Source organism: Pithys albifrons, chromosome 2, assembly GCF_047495875.1.
Source record: "Pithys albifrons albifrons isolate INPA30051 chromosome 2, PitAlb_v1, whole genome shotgun sequence".
In the NCBI taxonomy this organism is placed as follows: Eukaryota; Metazoa; Chordata; class Aves; order Passeriformes; family Thamnophilidae; genus Pithys; species Pithys albifrons.
This window is the reverse complement of record NC_092459.1, coordinates 29356158-29379515: the sequence shown is the minus strand read 5'-3', so window position 1 is coordinate 29379515 and position 23358 is coordinate 29356158. Positions and strand designations below refer to the sequence as shown.

Sequence of the window (23358 nt, the reverse complement as noted above, 5' to 3'; positions counted from 1 at the left end):
ATAGAATTTTTGCTTGAGTAAGGATTGCAGGTCCCAATCCAGAAATACTACTGTACATCAGATGTTCTACTATACATCAGCCATTCAGCATGATTTGACTTATCACAGAAAAGCAGGTGAATTACTCATCACCATACTATAATGAGAGCAGTCACTTTAATAGGATTATCTCAAAAACATATGGAACAACTGTGGGCACTGTGAATAAAAGTGTAGATCTTTGCAATCTTGAACCCTAGGCTAAAACATCATATTTATTTAAATAAAAAGTATAGATCATATAAGCCAGGAGCAAATACAAATTTTTAAACAAATAATAATGATCAAAACTATTCTTTTCAGTTCTCTCTTTATTTAGGTAGAAGAACATGCTCATCAGAAGACAGTTATTTGGATAATGCTTAATTCCTGAAGCTCTTACTTAAGTTCAAATCTTTCTTCAAACAATGCCATGTCGATTGTATATCAGAAAAAAATAATTGTCCTTTGTCCTGACTTGTGAACCATTCTTACTAATTGTCTTAAGCTAGACTTTAATAAGCAGCTCAGGACAAGACTTGAAAAGCCAGACAGGCCCTTCCTTTGTGAAAGCAATGAATGACTGTCAGTTATGACACTGTCTTTTAAAGAGAGAGCATAGAAACAGGAAACTCATAATGAGGAAATATGAGTAAAATGTATAAAAATCCAAACAAACAATTCTTCCTTTTAAAATTTCATATATTCACTACTCTTTCTATTTCCTATCAATATTATGTTAAAAAACCCCTACAGGATAAGACTTGCAGCTGCAAAAATAATAATCATGAGTGTAAAAGAGAACAAATTAGGATTTTAAACCATAATTTGAAAAGATATGATCTTCTGGATTTATTACTACTTTGTAAAGATATTAACATTTTCATACATAATTTATAGAACTCATTCTTTTGTGCACAAAATTGTATTAAATAAATTAACTTAAAGTTAGAAGGACTCAAGCATGTAATTTAAGGCAAAAATACCAAGTTTTCATGAGATAAATTATCAGCAAAACGCAAGGCCCTGTTTTTGTGTGGAATTGGCAGAGACGGGGCCAATGCTCAGTTCTCCCATTGACACCTTCTGGGTGCAATGGGGTGCAATCATCTGCTCACACAGATGAAGGTGGAAGAGTGGTGTCCAATTCATGATGCCTTGATTTTGCTATCTCCTCCAGCAGGGGAAGGGAGTTTTATTACACACAGTTACCATGTGTCCAAGCTCTTTCTCCTTAATTGAACCTAACTTCATGTTTATGCTTAGGTCAGTAGGAGGGTTCACGTGAAAGGCAGGAAAGGCACCATAAACAGTTAGGAAAAAGAAAAAAAAAACTAAAAAAAAAGAAATTGTAAATTTTTAAATTTTCAATATCTTAAACTTACAGATCTGTCTGGATAAACTCCAGACATTCAAATAAGTTAATAATTAAGTGAACTGAGATGTGAAAAAAGCATCCTCACAAAATTACTGCTGTAATCAGGCTTTAGTATGATCAGATTTCAGGTAAAATAAAACAGGAAAGGCTGAACTTGGTAAATTATATGGCAAATCAGCAGTGAGGAAATTGTGCTTCAAGGTGTCTTTCAGAATTTAACAACTGAAGTTTGCTCTGGCATAAGCCATGGAACACAGTGGACCATCTGTGGACCCCATATAATGACACAATATATACACTTTAGTTTCCATGTACTTTCACATAATAAAGTTGTCATGTAACATCCAGGAATACTTCTGTAAAGGAAATATGGAAGCAGAAGATACAATGGTTTCATAGTAAACAGATCAGGTCCTTCACAATACAATCTACAGCATTTAGCCATGGTTAAGACTGGAGTGATGTTTTTGATGTACATAGTAAGTTCCCAGTGGGTCTGGGCCTTGAGAAAACACTGCCCTGAGTGAGCTGGCACTGGCACCCCCATACATTTGGTATTCCTGGTGCTAGAGGGAAGTTGAGCCGAAGCCACGTTGTCTACAAGCCCGTGGTGCAGGTGCGGTGTAAATCTGGGGGGAGGCAACACACAGAAACCTCATTCAGCTGGAAAGAGTGAAAGCCTGATTAGGCTCTGCAAGAGTTCTCCCAGTGGCAAAGCCTTGCTGGGGATGTGCAGAGAGGCACTAGCGCTGCTTCTGCATCTCAGCTGAAGTGAAGTGTAGATTAGGGTAACAAAACAAAGAGGATGTATCAGGCAGGAATGCTCAGTGTGATATAGGCATTGAATTTGAAAACCTGGGTATTTTGAGGAAGGAGTCTAAAAGTCCTGTCTTGGAAAGTTCACAAGAAATGACTACAGTTGGGACAGTGTTTAACTCCAAGAGTGTTACTACCTTCCCTCTCTCTCCTCCTCACCATTTCTTAAAAATGCAACCAACCCTTGCCTTATTCTTTTTTTTTTTTCAGTTAAGGTGGTCTTATCTACTTCTATTTCCATTTCTGATTGCCTACATGGCTTTTTTTTTGAAGTAGCATTTATTATCTTAGAAAAAAAATGTAACCTTTTCCCACTTTACCTTTCTTGTTCTAGTTTCTGAGATCATTTCACTTCCTGCCCATCGAAATCTGTATTTTTATTTATTTATTTTCCCATTGATGTCTTTCTTCCCTGTTCTGTCCTCTTCAGTTTTACTCTGTATTTCAGTTCCTAGTTTTCCCTTCTTTCCCAGCCTGATGAAGTGCTGTCATAGTATTAGGTTGGGACTGCAAGGAAAATTGCCAAAATTTCCTCATAAGGAAATATAGCTTCTACAATAAAGGCAGCACCTGCTTCCTTCTCTCGCCTACTGCTGCCAAAATGGTTCAGATTCACAAGACAGCTTCTCAATGAGACTGGAAGGAGAGATTCCCCTGAATGTTCAGTGTAGCCACCCACATTTTCCCCTTTTGAGGTCAGCCCCAATCCTTAAAATACAAACTTTTTGTAGCAAAAGAGTGTTCTTTTTATGAAGAACAATGTGATAGTGGTGTGTCAGGTACTTCTGCCACAGCACTAAATCATCCAAACTTGGATGGCTGTTAACCTACTGTTTTTCCAAGCTAAAAATAGCTGATTACTGATGAACAAATGTGTGTATCTTGCAGCTGTCAGCCATTTCTAACCCCCCATTTCTAGCCATATTACTGGTTTCCTTGGTACCTTGCTAGCAGCTGTAGGTAATTTTTTGTTGTAAACATAAACTATCATCTAAATCAGGACATTATAGATATGTATGTATATAATTAGTTCAGAAGCAAAGTGCTTTGAAACTTAAAATTTTTACTTCTGCCTTGTAGAAACAGCACTAGGTGTAAATGCTCAAATTTTTGGTTGGTTTGGTTTGGGGTTTTTGATACATCCTGCAGCATTGGCTTTGTAGGCAACTCGTTATTTAAACCTACTGTACTACATCAAAGGCTGCTGTACTGTAGGTGTAAATTTGGATGATAGCCATCATTTAAACATGCATTTTCATGCAACTAGGAAATATGGGCTCATTCAACTGCTTTTCAGATTCATCCTGATTTTTGTGATTTTTTTCTTACTAAAAAGGCTTTCAAAACAGTTCATGCTATGATATGTATGACTAGAAGAATGACCCAGCCAATGCAGAAAGCCAGCAAGCTGTTATTTAAGTTTGACATGGAGCAGATTGAGTGCTTCTGTACCATCCCCTGTCTTGCAGATGTTTTGAGATGATCTTGATATTCCAGTCCTTAGAGAGTCAGCAGAGAGTGTTGTTTCCACTAATGGGTGCGAGATGGCTTCAGTAGTCTCTGTTCCTGCCTCTGTTTCCAACTCTTCATCAGTTATAAATAATTTTGACTCCCTCCATTTGGAGTAGACGTCTTGGCTACCTCTGGAACCACTGGAGTCACTGCCAGCAATCTGTATATTCAGTTCTTCTGTTGACTGTATAAGGTTTTGTACAGATAAAGATTTTCCTAAGTCCATTTGCACCACAGGTTTAACTGAGAGCAAAGGTTCCCCTTCTGTATCCAGGCTTTTTCTCCATGTTAGATCCTTAGTTGCACTGGGCTGTGCAACTTGTCCATTATCCTTTGATGCAACAAGGCAAGCGGTGACATTGGAAATATTTTCCTGTGTGGTTACAGGAATAATATGAACAGGCTCAGGCCTATTGATATGCTTCATTGATGAGAAAGGTGGTATTTGTAATGTTGTCGGGGTTACTGGCTTAGTTGCCTGGTTTATTTGGTTTGATGTATTATTAACTGTTGCAGGTCCATCATTTGGCACTTGTGTTGCTTGACTATGAATAGCTGGACTAAAAGCATAGTAAGCCTGAGTGCTAAATTCATTTGGTGTCAGTATAAGCTGTAGGCCACGAGGCAGATTGGCACTAGCTGATCTGGATACACATCCACTAATTTGTGCAGAATTAGACAAATCTTTGCTGTCTGATGGACTCTGATAATCAGAAGTCTGCTCACACTCAAAAGGTGGCATTTGAAATGAAGCCAAAGTGAGTGCAGATGCAGATCCTTTTCGCAAAACTTGTTGATAAATATCTAATAGACAGTCCAGTTTTGACTCAATGGATTGTACCTACAGGAAGAGAAGAAAAGGTCAACATTAGTGCCAAATACTAATTTAAAATATTTGGGGAACCCAAGCAAAGGGGAAATTTGACTGCTGAAAAGAAAAACAAAGGGAGTTTGGTATATGCTATTGATCCCTGAAAAAGAATGTCAAGAGGCATGTACATTTTTCATAAGCAAGCTGATAAAAGGGGAAAAAAGGTTAAGGTAATACAATTCATATAAATTTTATTTCAACCTATAAATGAAGCAGATAATAGAAAAAATATTTTACCTCTTCAGCTTTTGAAATTGGCAATGAAATACAGAATAACCATGAGCAATAAAACAAGACCAAGCAACACAGATAATCACTCTACCTGTTTCTCCACTTTGACTACCCGCCCTAACATACTGAGGTCATCTGTTGTCTCGTTCTCTGCAGGATTCTTTTCTCTGCTTCTTTTATCTGCTGTGATTTGTCCTTTGCCAAGAATTTGGTCAACGCTGTAAGAGAAATCAAAAGCTGCTGTGATTTCTGAAACCAGTGATGACTGGGAGTGTTTGCTGTATCCATACATTAAAAATTAAAATCACAGTACTTCAGAAAAGCACTAGAATAAGAAGGCAAACTTAATTTTATTAATTAAGGAAAAAACCAAAAAGGAGTGATTTTTGAGAATTTGAGACTACTTTCCTTTTTTATTGGCCCTAACCAGAGTCCAGAACTTAGCCATCATCTTAGCCACCTCCAGCCCTCCCATCCTAACAACAGCATCCAATCCTGGAGTAATTGTCAGTTTGAAGCAGGAATCTCAGCTCTGATGCTGATAATGATAAATATGATGCAATGTTGGTTTGGTTTTTTTTTCTTTCATTACTATTGCTGGGAATCTATAACACAAAACATACATAAATACTACATTACCAGCAGTTCCCAATTTCTTTTATGTGAAAAGAGAAAGTCTTGAATGGGAGAAAGGCAGTTTTCAATGTCTTCCTCATCCTCTTGGCAACCTCCTGAATAAATTCCTTGTTTAGAAATGGACTTTACAGATAAAGGATTACCTTTTCTATTGTTCAGACTTCCATTTTCTGAGGACAGTTCAGATATATGTTTTTTGTTTGGTTTTGCCCACAATTCAATTTCTGGCTCAGCTGTGTTCACAGAAAGAGATGCTGTGTAACACAGCAATGTTAAACTTTGCCAATATACATTAGGCAGTGAATGACATTAGATGCTTATGCAGAGTGGAACTGATTCCTTCCTTACCGTGACTGAAGACTCTTGATTCTGCATAACATGTCTAGATGACCTGCTGAATACTGTTCAATGACATCTTTGACATCATATGGGCGAAGTGTTTCCTTAAACTTTCTCTTTGCAACATGAAATTTCATAATTCTGTGGGAAAAAAGCATTTCACAGGTTAATTTTCAACAGTTGTGAAACAATACGATATATTTCACTGGCAGAATTTGATAGCTAATTTTTAAATGGAAGGTATTTTCAAAACAGCTTGTGCAAGTAAACTTCTATGTAATTGTTTTTTAAGTACAAACAGGCAAGTACAAATGCACTGTAGCTATTCCTTTGAACTGTTGTTTAAGAGAGATCAGGTAATAGTATATTAAGCACTATGGAGCATGTTTAGTACATCACTGTAAACTTGCTTGGCTTTTTTACATTAGGTGCCTGATATGAAAGGTACTGAAATACATGCCTGACTTAAACCTGGGATTAGTTCAACCAACTTGAGTGGGATATCTGTAAATTAAATTTGTGCTTAAGCTACTTCTGTTCTTTATAGACAAAAGATTTCTCTAATGAATGATTTTTCATCAGCTTTATTTTTTAACTAATATTCAAGCCTAAGTACTTATTTTTAATTTATTTACCTGACTTAAGATCAAATTTTGCAGGCTAAAGGGAAGTTTTTGTCTTTTTGTCTTCTGGAAGCTATGGAAATGACTGCATAATTAGCATTCATGATTTTTTTCATTAATTTTAGTGCAGAACTGTAAGTTTCAGGTAACAGTAAATATCCAAAATTGATGAATGGCATATGTTTTTCAACATAAGACTTGCACAAGTTTTTGTATTATGTGATATGTGAACATGTGATGTCCACTGACTAGCTCTTCTTAGAATGAAAAGCCTGATATTAAATTGCAAATTTTAAATAATAGAAATGAAAAATTCAGAAGGCAAGTAACAGTGGGATGATTTTCCAGGTCAGCTGGTAAAACCTGAAGTTTTCCTTGGTTTACCTAAGAACTGCAGAAGAGAGAAGAGTTCCATTCAAGAACCGTGAGAGAAGCCAGGGAATCAGGTGTGTGTTAGCTGTTCTAATCTATGCTACAGAGCTTATGAATTCCCATTAGGGCCAAATTGCTGATATTTGTTATCTACTGCAATTGAGAAAGCAGAGGCAGTGAACTGGTATCCTATTCCAAATGCCAATATTTCATGTCAACATATTCCTTCTGTGTTTATTGTAATATGTATTTAGCAGCTGTAAGACAATGAATTATAATAAAACCAAAACATGGCTCTCACTCTCTGATAAAAATAGATTAGTAATGTTTTAGTGGAATTCAGAGAAAACATATAGTTAGGACAGACACTATGATAATAGGTATGTAAAGTTAGATTGATAGTATAGAGTGAACCTCTTCTGATTTTTGTATCATACATAAATATTCTTTCAAATAATATCAGCCTTTTCTTACATTGCTTAGTTTGTTGATATTTCCCGTTCTGTTAACTTACAGTTAAAAATGAGATTATGTGTCACTGGTATAGAGCATGAACCATGATTCTGATTATAGAAATTAAAAATGGAAAAGGCCTATTAGAAGTAGTTAATCAACCTGACAGTTCAGAACTGATCTCCATGCAGTTTTAAATATATCAGATGGTGCACCTTCCTCTTGTGCATTGCCAGCTGTTTGTGCAGACCAATGGCCTTTGGCATCTTCTGTAATCCGAAGGGCTCTGAAGCTGGGATGAATCTGGTATGCAGATTTCATTTTCTTTTAGCTGTCAAATGATGCCAAGATGTTTGGCTTATAAGACCCTGGCAACCCAATCTTCTGGAATTTAGTTATTTATTCAAGTTATAAATAATTAATGAGGTAGCTGACATACAAGATGGTATAATAATTTTGTTGTTATTATTATGTTTTTGGTCACAATTTTTTACCTCATGCTCTTGATAAAGTAAAACTATGAAACTATTAAAAAAGTAGAGCCAGAGGATTAATGGCATAATTGAAGACAACTGAATTTACCACAACTGGGTGATTTTACAAGAGAAGAGACAGAAGACTAATTTTTATTAACAGCCATGGAAGTTTCTTAATCAGCATGCACAAAAGTCTTCATTACTGCTTTGCAGCTTTATGACACTTTTTTTTTTTTTTGCTTATCAAGGTAGTTTGTTCATAGTGTTCAGAAGTCAAACACAGAATTGAAAGGATCATGGCTATATCAGTGAAGCGTGACTATACTATTTCTGGTTTAGGTATTAGCTCATGTGATTCCATCTTAATTAAATTCAGCGGGGTTTGGAACAAGCCCATATTGCTTAGTTCTTTTTCTTCAAATATATAAAACTTTACATAAACTGTGCGAAAAGCCCCTGAAGTGTTATAAAAGATTGGTATTTTAAAAGTCTGCAAGTTAATTAAGAAAAAGAAAACCTGAATTCTCTCTGTGATGGAGCCTAGCAACTGCTTTGCAGTTATTAAATTTGGTCGAATTTCCATAGTTATTTACTGTTAGTTTTAAAAACTCAATATGCTTCCTATATATTGAAATAACTATGTGATTGACTGTAATTGTAATCTTTACTGTAGGTCTGGTGAGGCACTGGAACAGGTTGCCCACAGAAGCTGTGGATGCCCCATCCTTGAGAGTGTTCAAGGCCAGGTTGGATGGGGCTTTGAGGAACGTGGTCTAGCAGGAGACATCCCTGCCCTTGGCAGGGGCGTTGGAAATAGATGATCCTTAAGATCTCTTCCAACCAATCCAAACCATTCTATGATTCTATGATTGTATGTTTTTATGTGCTTGAACACCCATCCTGATAGATTACTACAACTACATAAAATGTATTTTCCTGTGGGACAAAAACGAATTTTACGGGAACAGGCAGGAAACCTATCCCTACAAAGAGAGGAAAATGAGAACAAAGTTATTCATACTCTAATTATTTGGAGCAACAGCCCTTAACTCGGATAGGAGGGACACGGCAAACGAGCCCGGATTGTAATTTCCAGCTATACCATCAGAGGGCGAAAAAGACTCATCATAGACGGATCCCAGTCGCCACTCGCTGCACTGAACTGCGGGTATGGATCTGGCACCAAGGACTGAAAGAAAGAATCAATCCCTAACAACAAAACCGTGTAGTCCCCATGACTTTTTAAAACATTGCTTATATGTTTAAGTCACTGTATGACACGTAGTGAGGTGGTATTTTGTAACTCAAATCTAATGAGGTAGATGATACACCTTTGTAAACCCACCAAAGCCACGAGTATGACAGTTTTCTGGTAAGAATTAGCTAAAAAAAGTAGCTTATTTCAATGATGCATCCAGAGGAGACTAGAAAAAAGTCTTGTGTTGAAGCAGGCCAATATGTAAAAGTGCTTTTTCTAGAATTAATGTGTAAACCACAGGTCCCACTAATTTTATCACATACATTGATAGTCTGTACAAAGTTAGAGGTCCAATACCAACTTTTGTCTTATTGAACCCTAGCAGCCAAAAGCAGCACCTATTTAATTTATCCGTTCTTAAATGCAGGATCAGCACTGCTTTAAAATTACACTGTTTTCTGTACACACAGATAGCAAATATTCCCTGGCATTAACTGCATTTTAGTTTTCATTGTTGTTGATCCTTCCATTATTAAAAGCTCTTCTGTTTGTCATTTAATGGACTTTGCTGAGACTGGCACCAGGTTAGAACATCCCTAATCCTCTGTGCAGCCTTGTCATATTTATGTTATTATTTTTAAACCTGTCTTGTCAGTCTTGTCACTATCTCAGGAAGAAACAGAGTTTCATTCTACTGAGATTCAGGTAGAATCATACATGCTTACTTCCTTGAATATTAAAAGACAGGAAGGTTGTTATACCCATAAACAGATGAAGTGACCACAGGTTGTTTGCTCACCTACTACATCAGGAAAGCAGATGCAAAGAGATATAGCTGTGCTGGTTCCTCTATCTAACCTTACCTTTCCAAGCAACCTTTTGTCCTGGTTAAACTACAATGTGCAGAAGAGATCAGGATCCAACACAGAGATGCCAACAAAGGTGCTTGAGAGACAGTTCTACTACATATGGGGTGAATGAGTCAAAATTGCCTCCTCTCTCAGGTCTTGACTTGAACTAATCCATTCCCTAGGAGCAGAGATACTGTTTTCTCCCAAGCACAGTGCTGTCCTAGACAAATACACATCTAAGAGCCTTTTCTAGGCTCTGAAGAGCATCTGGGCAGAAAACATACAATGTGTTTGGATTTAAAAGAAAAAGGGAATTCTGAAGCATCACATCAAACTAATTCATAGTGGTGCTAAAAATAGATTTTATAGGTGCTAGAGAAACATTGCAAAGACTGAACATAGATGGTAAATTATGTTTTCCATCTTTGCCTATTAAATATGTATGACTATTCAACTATACAGCTTATCAGCTCAAGAATTCTCAAGTTTCATTATGTTTAGCTACATTTATTATTTTTTTTATTAACAACAAATGAAAACATATCTTTGCAATCACTAAAGAGAGAAAAGACCTATTAAGTCAGTACGTTCATCTTCCTGCCATTGCAGTTATTTTCTATTGCATATTTACTTACACTTCTCAAATCTTACTTTATAATTCATAAATAGTAAAGTAATTCCATTATTTCCATTGTGGAGAGCATTATAGAACAGTGTTTCTTGCTATGGAAAATGATCAGAAATATCACAATATATGGAAACAAGGTATCCTCATCTTCCTTTTAGTTTCTTTTATACACATTCATCATTCTGAACTAACAGAGAAGGAAAATGCAGTGGTTTTTGTTAAGCTCCAGGAACTCAGCAGGATATTAGTGACTTTTTGTTCCTGACAAGACTGGTGACAGTTGAGTAGTGCTACAAAACTTGCTGACACAAAGGCTCAGTGTACTGCTAGCAAGAACTGCTTTGTGCACTGCTCTGATGCCAGCCAGAGGCTGCGGAGGACTAGGATTCATCCTGCCCTGGACCAAGGCATGCTGTGGAGCACAGTGTCTTTCACCACACTACACATCTGTTTCCTATTTACCTAAATGCATTGAGAAGCTTTTGCTTACTTTCCTTAATCCCTCAGTTGATCTTGCCTGAAAGAGAGCTCATAGTAAGGGGGGATGGAGGAGTCCAATCTTTTTTGGAAAGGACCAAAATGTTAGGAACTTTTTCAAGAAAGAATTATTTTCTCCCTAGTTTCTTTTGACCATATCAAAATGAAAGTTTGGGGGGTTGTTTGTTTAAAATAAAAAATTTGCTTTGAACCATAAAGTAGTCCTGGAAAAATGTAAGTAAACAAGGTCAAAACTGAAGCAGTACATTTTGAAATTACCAAAATGAAAGACTATACATAAACCAGATTTTGTCTTTTGTTCAACCTGAGAGTAACCAGAATATTTTAGGCTGCTTTCACAGGAAAAAGCCCAACCTCAAATGATTTGATTCCAAAACTGAGAGAGGACCTACCTCTGTAAATCCACAGGCATGAATTAATTTTGCTAATTTAATTTCCTCCCCAAAATAAAAGGGCCATTTGTGTAATTGTAAAACAATTAGGTCTAAGCAGGAAAAAAATAATTATTCTCCTTTATTGCAATTTTTCAAGTTAATATATCAAGAATGGATTTAACTGTCTGTGTTTATAATGTTTCATGAAGCTATGCAAGTGTCTTCTTGTCCTCACCTGCTTCTGTATAGCCGCATGAAGTGAAAAACAGCATTCACCCTCTCCCATTGCCTTTGCAATTCAAAGCCGTTTCTAAAAACACACTTCAAAATGAGGCACAAAGTTTCCATATAGGCAGATGTTATCATCTTGAAATTCTACAGTTACTATATAGAGTCTCAGATCCTTCTTCAGATGTTTGCATAGATCTCAGTGTAGTCAGGTAACAGACACTCTGAATAATCAGAAAGAGGTGTATCAGCTGCCTGATGAATTATCAGCCTCTTGATTTTGAGAGATTAAAGTGCAGCATTTAACAGAAGTCTGAAGATCATGGCATATTAGTGCTTACAGATGTCAATTAATGATATGTTTCTGAAGCAAGGTGCATGTGCTGCTTGTAATCTAGTGAAACACTAACATTTGCAGGAAGATGGGAGAGATTCATGGCTGATAGATGGCAAGTGAAGACTTTTATTCTCAACCTCAGTGGTGAAATGAGTTGTTTTTCTGGTAAGCCAACCATTCAGAGAAAAAGTCAGAGATAATCTAAAAATTTAATTCTCATTAGTTAAATAGTGCATGAATGAAACAATCACACTGTTGCATCTTTGCTCTTCTTATTAGAACATTTATTTTGATGGCACAGTGGAGAAAATTTGCCAGCTATGTCCTTCATGTTTGGTTACTTTCCATTTGAGCTGATAATGACCAAGAAAACCAAGCAAAAATGCAGATGATGCATTGAAAAATCCAGTGGCACCTTAGAAAACAAGCTCCATGGATTAAGTATTAAAACCTCAAGTTGATCTCAAGGAATTTGGACAGTATTAGGAATGAGATGATCACTGGTATTGCTTGCCAGTACAAATGTCAGGGTGCACCTGGAGCCAAGAGTCAATTGGTCTGTTTTAAAAGCGGCATCACAGACAAAGATCTTTGGCACTAAAGTGAATGGACTATGGTGATTGTTCTTAATTTGAGCATTTTCCATTTGAGGGAATAGGCTTGCCTTGTAGGTGGGTGTCCACTGTGTAAAAGGTTTTCTGTCACCTGCTGAAGCATTTTTGGCAAGAAATGGTTCTCATCAGTGACATTTGAGTTGTCAGTTGCAGTGGCTGTGGACACAGGCCTGGTATCTGACACGTCCTGTGAGGTCATTTCCAGGAAAATTGGAAAGATGCTTGGAAAAGATATCTGCAATTGATCTGTCAAGCTCTCTGTACTAGTAGAAACAGCCTTACTCAATATCTGTCTTCATTTTAATCAGAGGAGGAAGGGGAAGGAAATAGAAGTAGCCCATAGGTTATCACTGTACAAAATTAACTGAGAAAAAGCTAGAGTTTTTTTCTCCCAGGGAAGAGTTGCCCTTCAGGAAAACACCATCTTTCTATAGGTTTCTGCAGAAATTCCTTTTGGCTGCTCCCTGACTGTCTGCCTGCCTACAAGAAAGGTGCTGAATACTGACATAGCTGTGATGCAGAGCCAGTGGGGTGACCCCCAGCAGTAACCTCAGGTTTTGTGCCCGCAGATGGGGAATGCTTGAGCTCTGCTTGCTTGCTTGTTGATGTACATTATATGGTGGTGATTTGACCTGTCACAATTTGCACTTCAAAATATTCTGGAAGATGAAGAGATTTGGCAGTCTCAAGGGTGTGAATGCTAAGTTTAAACTTTCAATACAGGTAATTTTATAAGTTCCAATGCAGTTTGCTGCTTTCTTGGAAAAGAAGGAGACTATCAGTTATAAATTATTTGGGTTACATTTTGTTCAGTGGATAATGGTAGGCAAGGCTTTGCACAACTGAATGAATGTAATTGTTCTGCTGTCATCTGAAGAAATTTGCAATAAAAGTCTTATGACAGTTTCAGGAATATGCAAATGCAATAAAACTCTGCACTTTTAAATGAAATAACTTTTCCAGGCAAGGTGATACATATTCAATAAAATTACATCAAACTGTATTTTGGATTACAGGAAATAGAATGGAAATTATATCCATTGCTCTCTTTCTTTTCTGTGTAAAATCATATCTTATTTTCAGATATTGAAAAACTGATAAGAGAACCTGTAAAATATTTCAATTTAACTAAAATCCTGATAAAAAGGAAGCATAATATATTAGCATTCACTATGTAATGAATATAGTCATGTAATAAGTTTAACTATCATTTTATGAATTGACATGCAATTTATTAGTATCATAACTAAAGAAATCTCAAGTATTTATTCATTCAGTACTTTTTACTCACCTGATTGCTCTGATGACAGTTTTAAGAGCAGGTGTGAGATCTTCTACCGACACGTCACACTGGCACCCTTTGTCATCATAAACATCATCTGTTCCAAGACTCGTGTCAGCTGCAAAATGCAAGAGTAGACTAAACAAGAGGCATTTAAAAGTCTCTTCCTTAGTGTTTTCTAACAGCTTGCACAGTGGTTTCAGAAAAATAAAGACTACAAATCAAGTATGACAGAGCTTCTTCAGTTTACAAACTATATGATGCACTTGTGTGTGTCTGTGCTTGTGTTATAAACACCTGGGTAGTCCCACTGTAAATAGTGAAATTAGAAAGGAAGAATGCCTGTTATTTTTTAAACAAATAATAGTTGAGTACCAGTACATCTATTCCTGATGTTCCATGTTTTTTTATTACAGTCTCTGTCTTATGAAAAAGTGGTGAGCTAAGAGATGTAATGGCATAATCAAAAGATGCTGAAGTTATACTGTTGTTACAGTTTTACCACTAAGGATCAACCTGACCTTGAGGACAAAGGAGAAGATCCATTTAATTTAATAAGGATGCGGTGGAATGATCCAGCATTTCATTACAAGTGAAAATAAACAAAGCACCTTTTAACCAAAAATGAACAGAGAATGACATCTATCACAAATTAATTGCCACCTTAAACCTCAGAGCCGTGTAGATATCGCAGCCGTCCTTTGCCATAGGAGCTTAAGTCAAGTTACTATATTTATTTATCTGGGAAAAAAAAAATGACCCCTTAGCATTTCCTAATACTGCCTCTGCAGAGATATCTTTTGAGAATGGAATCTCAGAAGTGCCCATGTACCTGAATACACAAATAAATCAGGTACTGATGCATGACCAAGAGGTTTAAAAACTTAAAATGTGCTGGAATGCAATTGGAGCAAGAAGGGCAGGGTCACAGATGCCCTACATCATTTATGTTTCAAAGGTATGTGAAGTAAAAGAAAATTCTTGAGGGTAGATGTTTTTTCCTCCCACGTCATCTTTCTTTGACTGCATAAAGTCCAAGTGCCCAGGTGAAAAATTTCACTCAAGGCCAGTGTTTTATCTTGTAAGTATCTCTGCTTCATGACGAAGAGAATATAAAATGAAAGAGTGACATGAAACAGAGAAAAAAAGGTTTCCTCCCAGTTCTATGTCCCTACCTACATTCATGCTGTTATTTAAAACACAGGTTTAATCACTTCAAGTAAACCACTTTAGGGGCTTCTATCATAGGCAGAGTTGAAAAACAGTCAGACACAAATGATTACAGGACATTTTCTCAAGTCTCTTTTTCAGGGTAGACTGCAAACTAAAGAAGAAAAATATTATTTATCAGTCAGAAGTGCCTGAAGATTTCATGGTACCTTCTAAATCTAATGGAAATGCTATCTTGGCATAAACAGCATTGGACAGCATTTTCAGGAACGGGTATTTCTGCATTGTTTTTTTCACAGATTTAATGTTCAGGCACACTAATTTTTTTTTTATGACTCTGTCTAGTTTGTTACTCTTGGGAACTGGTACATTTATAAGGAACATCTATAGTTTTCAAGAACAGGTGATTTTATCATTGCCAGATAATCAATTTAATAAAGATGGCTTGTAGTCAAGTTAATAATATATTTAAGTCCACATGAAAAAAATCAAATGCAACCATAAAAAATAATTTTTAAACTGTAGAAGTATAAAAGTAAAGTATTTTCATACAAAATTTTGAAATCTCCCCTTCCATGCTATTCCTGGAAGTCATTCCTACTATGATGCCAGGAGTGCTTTTTTCTTGCGCTCTTTCCTGAGCTATGCTCCTGACTCGGCTTATCTTATTGATGTAATATATGTCTCTCTATTTATCCTGGCTCAATGACATTTAGTTCCCTGCCCAGAAATGTGACTAGCTAAAATAAACTATGTAATTAGTTTGATAGGTATATACACTACCTAAACTCCTCTCTGAGAATGTGCTAAGTAATCCACGACACTAACTTTCCAGGAGCCACATCTCATCAGCCTCTCCAGTTACTTCTCCCAGTGCAGAAATCTCCCAGCTCATTTATAAGTGCCATATTAAAATCAGACCTTTTTATGCTACTGGTATTTCCAGTGACTCTCTAAGGTTTCAATCTATTCTGTTATGCCAGTATCAGTTAGGAAAAATTCTGCTAAGAACACAAGAGCTATAACCATGTAAACCCAGTGAAACATGAGACTCCAACTTGGCAGTTTAAAATAAACATGTTTCTGAATGGTTGTCTCACTGATACGGTTTCTGGGTCCTTTGCCAAGTACAGTGTCATTAATAATATGGCTCCCTTAACAAGTATATCTGCACAACAGTTTTGAGAAGTGTGGTGCAATTATAGTGATCCATATTGCTCCCTTGTGGATACAAAAATCAGCAAAATTCAGCAAAATTTTTAGACAGATGATGGAAAATTCTTATAAATCTAAGCCAGCTTTAAGAAGTGATGCTGCTCCTAATAAATCACCTTTTTCTTTTTAATATTTCACTGATATGAATTTCCTTCATTATGGCAGGCACTCAATACCACATGTCAATAAAGCTTGTGAAAAGCTATAAACCTCGTTTGATTTGTATGGGAACCATTCATGTCTCTTTAGAACACTGAGCAGACCTAGGAAAAAGTTTGGGAAATGCATAGCAGCAATTTGGAGAAAAATTTCCAGCTTAAAACACCCCTGAAATCAAAGTTCACATTCTGATGAATTTTTCCAGTGGAAGCTCATGTTGTGTACCACATAGTTACGAGGTGAGATCTACTTGTATCCCTTCTGTCCCTCTCAAGTTCATCCTAGAGGTCAGGGTTGATTTTGGGTCAGTTTGGCTGCTTTAGCAACTCCAGCTGTTCAAATCCCTGCCAGTTCTCAGTTGGGGCTAAGCTACATCCTCCAAACTGCTGTCTGTTCCCAGACAGAGCCCTCCCCAAACATTAACAGGGCAGGTAGAGCCCCCAGTACAGCTGATGTCTAGCCCTGCACACATCTACTTCTTTATCCTTCCCCATACCCCTTGTCCATGTCTCCTGCTCTCCACTGGGTTGGCTGTGCATGGTCCAAGTGGGTTCCACAAGGAACTTCAGGCAGCAGCTGCTCTACATGAGCCTGGATGTGCTTCCAGGCCTTCCAAGGGTTAGCCCTGGTCTGTCTTTCTCTCTAGGAACCTCTACCACTAGCTAAGCATGGCTTTCAAGTCTATTGCTCATGAATATGGTCTCAATGATGGCCAAAGTGTCTCTCAATGAACACTTAGGCAAATCCCTGAAAGTCTCTCTAAGAAGGGCTGTCAGCCTCTTTGACAAGCCAGAAACAATTCCCCTTTTCCAATACCAGCATATTTACAATTCAGGATGTGTTTTGATCCTAAACAAAGTAAGTGTTCATTTCACAACTGATGAGGCATCCACCATTGTCTTACAATCTTTGACATTATTTATTTTTGGCTACATTCTGGTCTTTGCTGCTTTTCAATTTCATCTTCTTTCTTCCTGAGGGAGCAGTCTTTGATTTACTCACATAGCAAAGCAGCAATTACCAAGAAATAGATGGGATATGCACAAGGTCTTGATTTCCCTGTTTGTCACAGTATTTATTCATTCTTCATGCAAACTCTAGTCATTTATGGTCACACCAAATGAGTGGGCAAAGAAATTACACTGTTTTGAAAAAAAAAATAGAGAAGTTTGTAGCTGCATTTCATGTGGTTCTGTGCAAAAGTTACGCACAGGGCTTAGTTTATTACTTCTGTAAACATCATATGTCCTTTCTTAGAAGTGTTTTCTGTTGTTTAATAAAATGCTTTGGCATTGGGAAAACTGTGACACTGCTCTGATCACTCTCATAGCTCCTTCCTTTCACTGTCAGTAACGTTCAAGTAATTATCTGCCTGTTTAACAGAATCAAAAAGATTTTGTACTCTTTGTTATCTGGGAACAGCCAGTAACAGCAATCCAGCATTAGTAAGTGTGTGTGCCGACACCACGCATTGTTCTATGGAAGTGCTCTGACATAGTGACCAGTATGGTGATCCCAGTGTGGATTTTTTGACTTGTTTGGAAGCCTTCAAAAGCACTTAGGTCTTACTCTGTGTAGGACTTAGTTAGGGTCCTTCATGTAGATGATCTAAATAATTCTGCTGAGGCTGAGAATCCACATTCTAAATATGGCAAAACCTAAATAGGTGCCTGAACTTGACAGCCTGCATATGACTCCCATTTATTCATGTTACAGCACAGTATTGTATTGACTTGGTTAGAAACACACTGATTCAGAATAAAAGTCTGATTTTCAGTAATGCAAGACTTGGTGAAAAATGGATGGTGGTCTAATTTTCACGGGTTTTGAGTTAAATCCAGCCATAGTCTTAACCATCACACAAAATCCAGAGTTTGACTTGGGAATTGATGTCCAAGCAATTAATAATGCAACTTCCCAGCCTATTCTCCACCCTGTTCAGCAGCCTCATCTGAATGCAGAACTGCCCTGGCTGCCCAGGGCAGCAGTGCAAGGCACCCCAGTGTGGCAGCCTCAACACTCATTGTCTGCATGAGTAGACAAAAAGAAAATGAGTGGATAGTTGAGTGCATCTAACTTCTGGACAAGTAAAGTTAGACATAATTCAAAGCTTTTGGAGAACAGATTGTCCCAATGGGAAGTGCCGATGCATAGGTCTGCTGCAGGAGTGCCCTGGCAGCTGCTTTAGCATTAGACAAAGTGCTTTACTGACCTACTCAACTCAGATGACCCCTCTTGCTCAAGAAACAATGCTGGCAGCTTAATACTCTCATAATTCTGCTCTTTCAGCCCCCTTTGCAAGCCCCCTTTACAGCCCCCTCTGCAGTGCTGCTCTATGTAATGCCTAACATGTCTCTAAGGCACTAAACTTAACCCTGCTGTTAAAGTACCTTTCTTCACCCTGAGCATTTACAGTGATGAGTTAGGAATTTAGCCTATGTTCTCTAAGAAATGGAGGTCTCCTGTACGTATTATATTGTATTACTACAGATGTTACCATGTATAGCATATTTCACAAAATTGCACTTTTCCCCCCTCAAAAATTATTCTAAGTACAAACATCTTGGTTTATGTTCATATGATTCATGCAATTTCCCTTTATCAAAATGAAACGTGTCTCAGCCTAGTGCCTTTGTTTAAATATGTTTCATGAAACCTCTCACCTCTTCACAAACTCTCATTATTTTCCTGTTTGTTGAACCATGAATACAAAATCCCTTCACTACCCCTAAAACTGATTTACTTTTCAATTTGCCTTTGCTTTAAAACCCTTACAAGCCAACTCTCTTTCAGTACATGGTTACCTAATTTGTTATACTGTGATTGCTTGCTAAGTCCCATAGGAAAAGGCAATTGAAAAAAACAACACTGATTGCAATGGCACTTAATCATATACTTAATAAGAACGCCCAAAGCTCCCCCAAACTGGGAAAGGCAGCAGCCTATGTTTACATGCTTTCCAGAGAAGAGGCCAGAAAAAGGGGGCTCAAGGGAGTGAATTATGTATTTATTTCCTTGATCTCTGGGAAAAAAACCAAAACCAACAAAACCACAACAAAACAAAGACAACCAAAGGAATGCGTTTCTTCTAATGATGAAAGAAGGAAGGAGGCAGGACAAGTACTTCTGTGACGTGCTCTTCATGTTAGATGCTTAATATTTGTCTAGACAACGACACCAAAATCCCTAGCAGTATAAAACAGAGTCCAAGTGGAAAAATTAAGAAAGAGGGAATAAGGATGACAACATTTGAAAAATTTGTTTGCAGGGATCTTTTATTAAATGGTTGCCATTTCCATGCTGGAAAGCAGTTTCTCAGGAAAGAAAGGAAACTGGTGCTTCCTGTAAGGAGGAGCACTTCAACACGAGTTTGTAGGAGCTCTCTTTCCATTCTGCCTGACCTGAGCCTCTACTCTGCAGGCAGTACCGATGGAGAGTGCAGTAGCCCATTCCTTGTCTTCTCCTCAAACAGACAAAGCTTTCCAGATGGGGATGAGAAGGGACATCAAAACTGGAATTTGGTAGCTACAGTGCTATATGATGCAGAATATAATAAAGAACATCCATTACAACATTTCATATGTTAAAGCATCTCTGAAAAAACCTCTGATTTTGCCAAAATGGAAGATAGGACTGGTGGGAATTTTTTTACATATTCTGGGTATAATTGTATTGTCTCCTTTCTTTGTAAGTGCAATTTTTAAGGTAAGAAACATAATTTATATCAGTTATCATATAATGCAGGCAAGTTCAAAATTTCTGAAATTCTATCATTCCCTTCTAACTCTCAATTATCTTTAGTTATTATTTAACTTCTCAAAAATTTATGCACTGGCAATATTTAATGGAACAGCTCCCATTACCTAATTAAAAAGGAATCCTTTTAATTTTGAATGATGATATGGAGAGCCTGGGGAATTTATAAAAACAATTCATTATATGCACAATAATTGTGCAGTTAAAAAGGCTGATCTTTATATATAAATAGTGGCCAATTAGCCAGCAAGTTTAGATGGCCATGTGAGAAGAGTAAGAAAGCAAAATGTTCGCTGACTCTAAATGTATGATTTTAGTATATTTTTAAATACACATCTCTGTTATTTTATGGACAACACATACAAGGAATTAAAACTGTAAAATAAATTGCAAATACTTAAGATAATATCTGGAACTATGGACTAATGAGCTAAATGTCAGACCTAACTGACTGTGTCCCTGCAAGACCTTGTAGCACACACCAGTTGATATATATCTGATATTCTGAAAGGTCCTCACAGGTCCTGTGCCCTGGGAGATTTCCAGGTCCTCAAATTGAGGGATGTTGTAGATGGGGGCAAAGGCAGAGAAGAGAATGACAGCTTTAGATTCAAGTATCTACAGGAGGGTCCTGTATTTTAAAAAGCCATGACGAATTTCCCCAGTAATGCTTCTTAAAAATGAAAACATTCCTCAAATGTTTCAGATTGGTGCAAGTGGGTTACACATGGAAAGTTGTATGAGCATCCTCTCAAAATTACTTATCTCAATAGTCTTCACTGCAGATGAGATTATCCAAAATCCATGCAAATCATACTTCTGGTCAGGTGGTCTGCTGCTGTCCTTCACGGAGCTGAACTTAATAATCATTCACCTGTGACCACTGAGTAAGTGCTCAGTCCAGTGAATATCGGTGCACAGGAAGTTCCTCAAGAGGTATCATAAATAAAGTGATTAGATTGTGGACTCATATGGCCAGAACTTTGGTTGGATTAAACTAAAATAATGCCTCAAAACCAATGGCCTGTACTTATTTACACAAAATGAAAAAATGACTCGGAGCTTAGGTCAGAATTCCAGATCTTCATAGTTAATTACAGAGACAACAGTAATAAATGAGAGCTCTATCATCCAGTCAAGCAGTCCCAAGAAAATAAACCTCTTGTCTAGCACAAATTGATATATTGCTAATAAAATTTCATTCAAGCTTTATTTTGGCATTATGCTTCTTCATTTAGAATTAGCAAATTTTAGCTAACTAAGATGCAGAAGCACTCAAACGAAGGACTTTTGCTATATCAAGTGAACTCTATACAAGGTCAAGATGTTCCTACTACTGAAAGGAAAACTTGTCATTTTTGCAATACATAAATTACATGGCAGTAACTGAGGACATGAGGGTTGAAATGTACAATTGCATTCTTTCCATGACTTTTATGATATACTCTACCCTGAGGATTTTGTGCAAATGTTCTGTAGGGAATGAAAGGCTAGAGGTCGTCTGAGTGTATAGTGTTCAGGGATGGTGCAAGAAATCAAATATTTCCCTAGAGAACTCTTTTTAATTAATCAAATGAAATATGTTTGTAATATCTTGAGTGCTGAACACTTTTGATGTTTTATTCAAAAAGCCACACAATGTCTCTAGGTTACAGTAAAGGCACAACAACTCATGCAGAGGCTTAGAAGCATGGGATGGTAGAAAAATAAAATAGAGCATTTTTGTTCCTCACGGAAAACTGCATCCACAACATAATATTGGTTCATTAATTCAGCTGTGGTGGTACAATACTGGAGCATGATTTAAGCAAAGAAAGTTCTGTTCCTCAGAAAACAAGGTAAGAAGGAAAAAAACAGCCTCAGGGCAGGAACACCATTGCCTACAAAGAAGAGATTTTGTGAGGTGAGTCTCTGTGGATGGATCTACAACATACCGTGGGACTTGGGCACAGTGCCTTGAGCAATGGCATGAGATCACCTGTACTATTTAATCACTGACATGGACTTTATCATGGGGTTGACCCCTGCCAGTGGGTATTCTCATGTACTGGGGACCATTCCTCATGGGCAGTTTGGCTGTGGTTTCCCTGGTTTTGTTTAGCAGGGACACAAGCCATACTGCATGAGGAGGCCTTGGGCCCAGAGGTGGCTCCTGGCTCACTTTGTGTACAGGGATGGGGGTAGCTGGGTGTGGCTCCAAGGTCAGGCAGCACCTTGGTGCATGTGACATAGCATCCCTTTGGGAAAGGTTCTTCCTGGACCCTATACAATTCATGTATACTTTCAAGTGTGCGCTTTGTAAAGCTTCACTATGTACCCATCTTGATTGGTGAAAATTTTGTTTTGATCTACTTGTTCCTGATAATTCCCTTCAAGACTGCTAACAGGTATTGGAAATAAAGCATCCTCGCACCTTCATTAATTTGTGCAGAGTCCCCTCTTCAAACAAGAGTTCTGGCAGTTGTGAATCACATGTCACCAGAGACTGCACATGTATTTAAAGACAGATTATGTAAGTCTTGATTTTTATTTTCACTCTCCTGTGCTCCTAGGCATTGTTAAATGGCTAGAAGCATCTGCAGCCATGCCACCAAAGACACCTCTAGCCATCAACGCTCTTTCAGGTTTCTATTCCATTTTGCAAATGCACATATGTAGCTGAAATAATTGCTGCCATTGTCAGATGCACTTTGGCAATAACAAGACATGGTTTATAGGCAGTTTCAGTGGACTGCTGCTACCTATAAATAAAGCCATTTTTAACTGGTTCTGGCATACTGTTCTAAGGCTGTTATGCCAAAATCCTTTGCGAAGATACGTGTGGCCAGCTGAAGTGTTTTGCTTGCTGCCCAAGAAATTCTCCTTCTGTGATTTTAATATACAGTGGGGGAGTGTTAGAGTGTTTGTTACTGGGTAGCCTAAGAGGAAGGCTACTACATTTTCAATGAGGTTAGCCTTTTACCTCCCATGAGCTCCTGTCTGGAGTCCATTTACAGGACAGTTTCTAATTGCTCATGGTTCTCCAGCACTCTCTTCTTTATGGCTTTGGCACAGATTCCAGCCATGTCCTTACCAGAATCCAGTCAGCCCTGCAAAGTCACAATGTTGACTATTTATCTCCCTTAAATCATCCTCACATGCTAACAATTTCCCTTCTTTTCTGAACCCTCTCCTTATATATTTGCTTCTTTTCTTTATTTTCACATAGAATTCAGTACACCTCACCTTGATAGAGAGGTAGTTCCTCCTCTGACTGTGCTAATGGAAGTGCATTTACAAACCCAAATCCCATATAGTGAAAGAAAAATGAAGGAAATATATGT

At 37.6% G+C, this 23358-nt stretch overlaps 1 protein-coding gene across 2 annotated transcripts in view; it reads right to left on the bottom strand.

The window, feature by feature from the left end:
• Positions 1-332: 332 nt before the first annotated feature.
• KCNQ5 (potassium voltage-gated channel subfamily Q member 5) overlaps positions 333-23358 on the bottom strand; it is a 294208-nt gene continuing 271182 nt past the window's right edge. For both annotated transcript variants that reach the window (XM_071548602.1, XM_071548603.1), the window contains 4 exons: positions 13745-13853; positions 5811-5942; positions 4918-5044; positions 333-4565 (listed from right to left, as the gene is read on the bottom strand). In XM_071548602.1, coding sequence (XP_071404703.1) covers positions 3624-4565; positions 4918-5044; positions 5811-5942; positions 13745-13853 — 1310 coding nt within the window. In that variant the 3' untranslated portion in view covers positions 333-3623. The remainder of the gene's footprint in view (positions 4566-4917; positions 5045-5810; positions 5943-13744; positions 13854-23358) is intronic.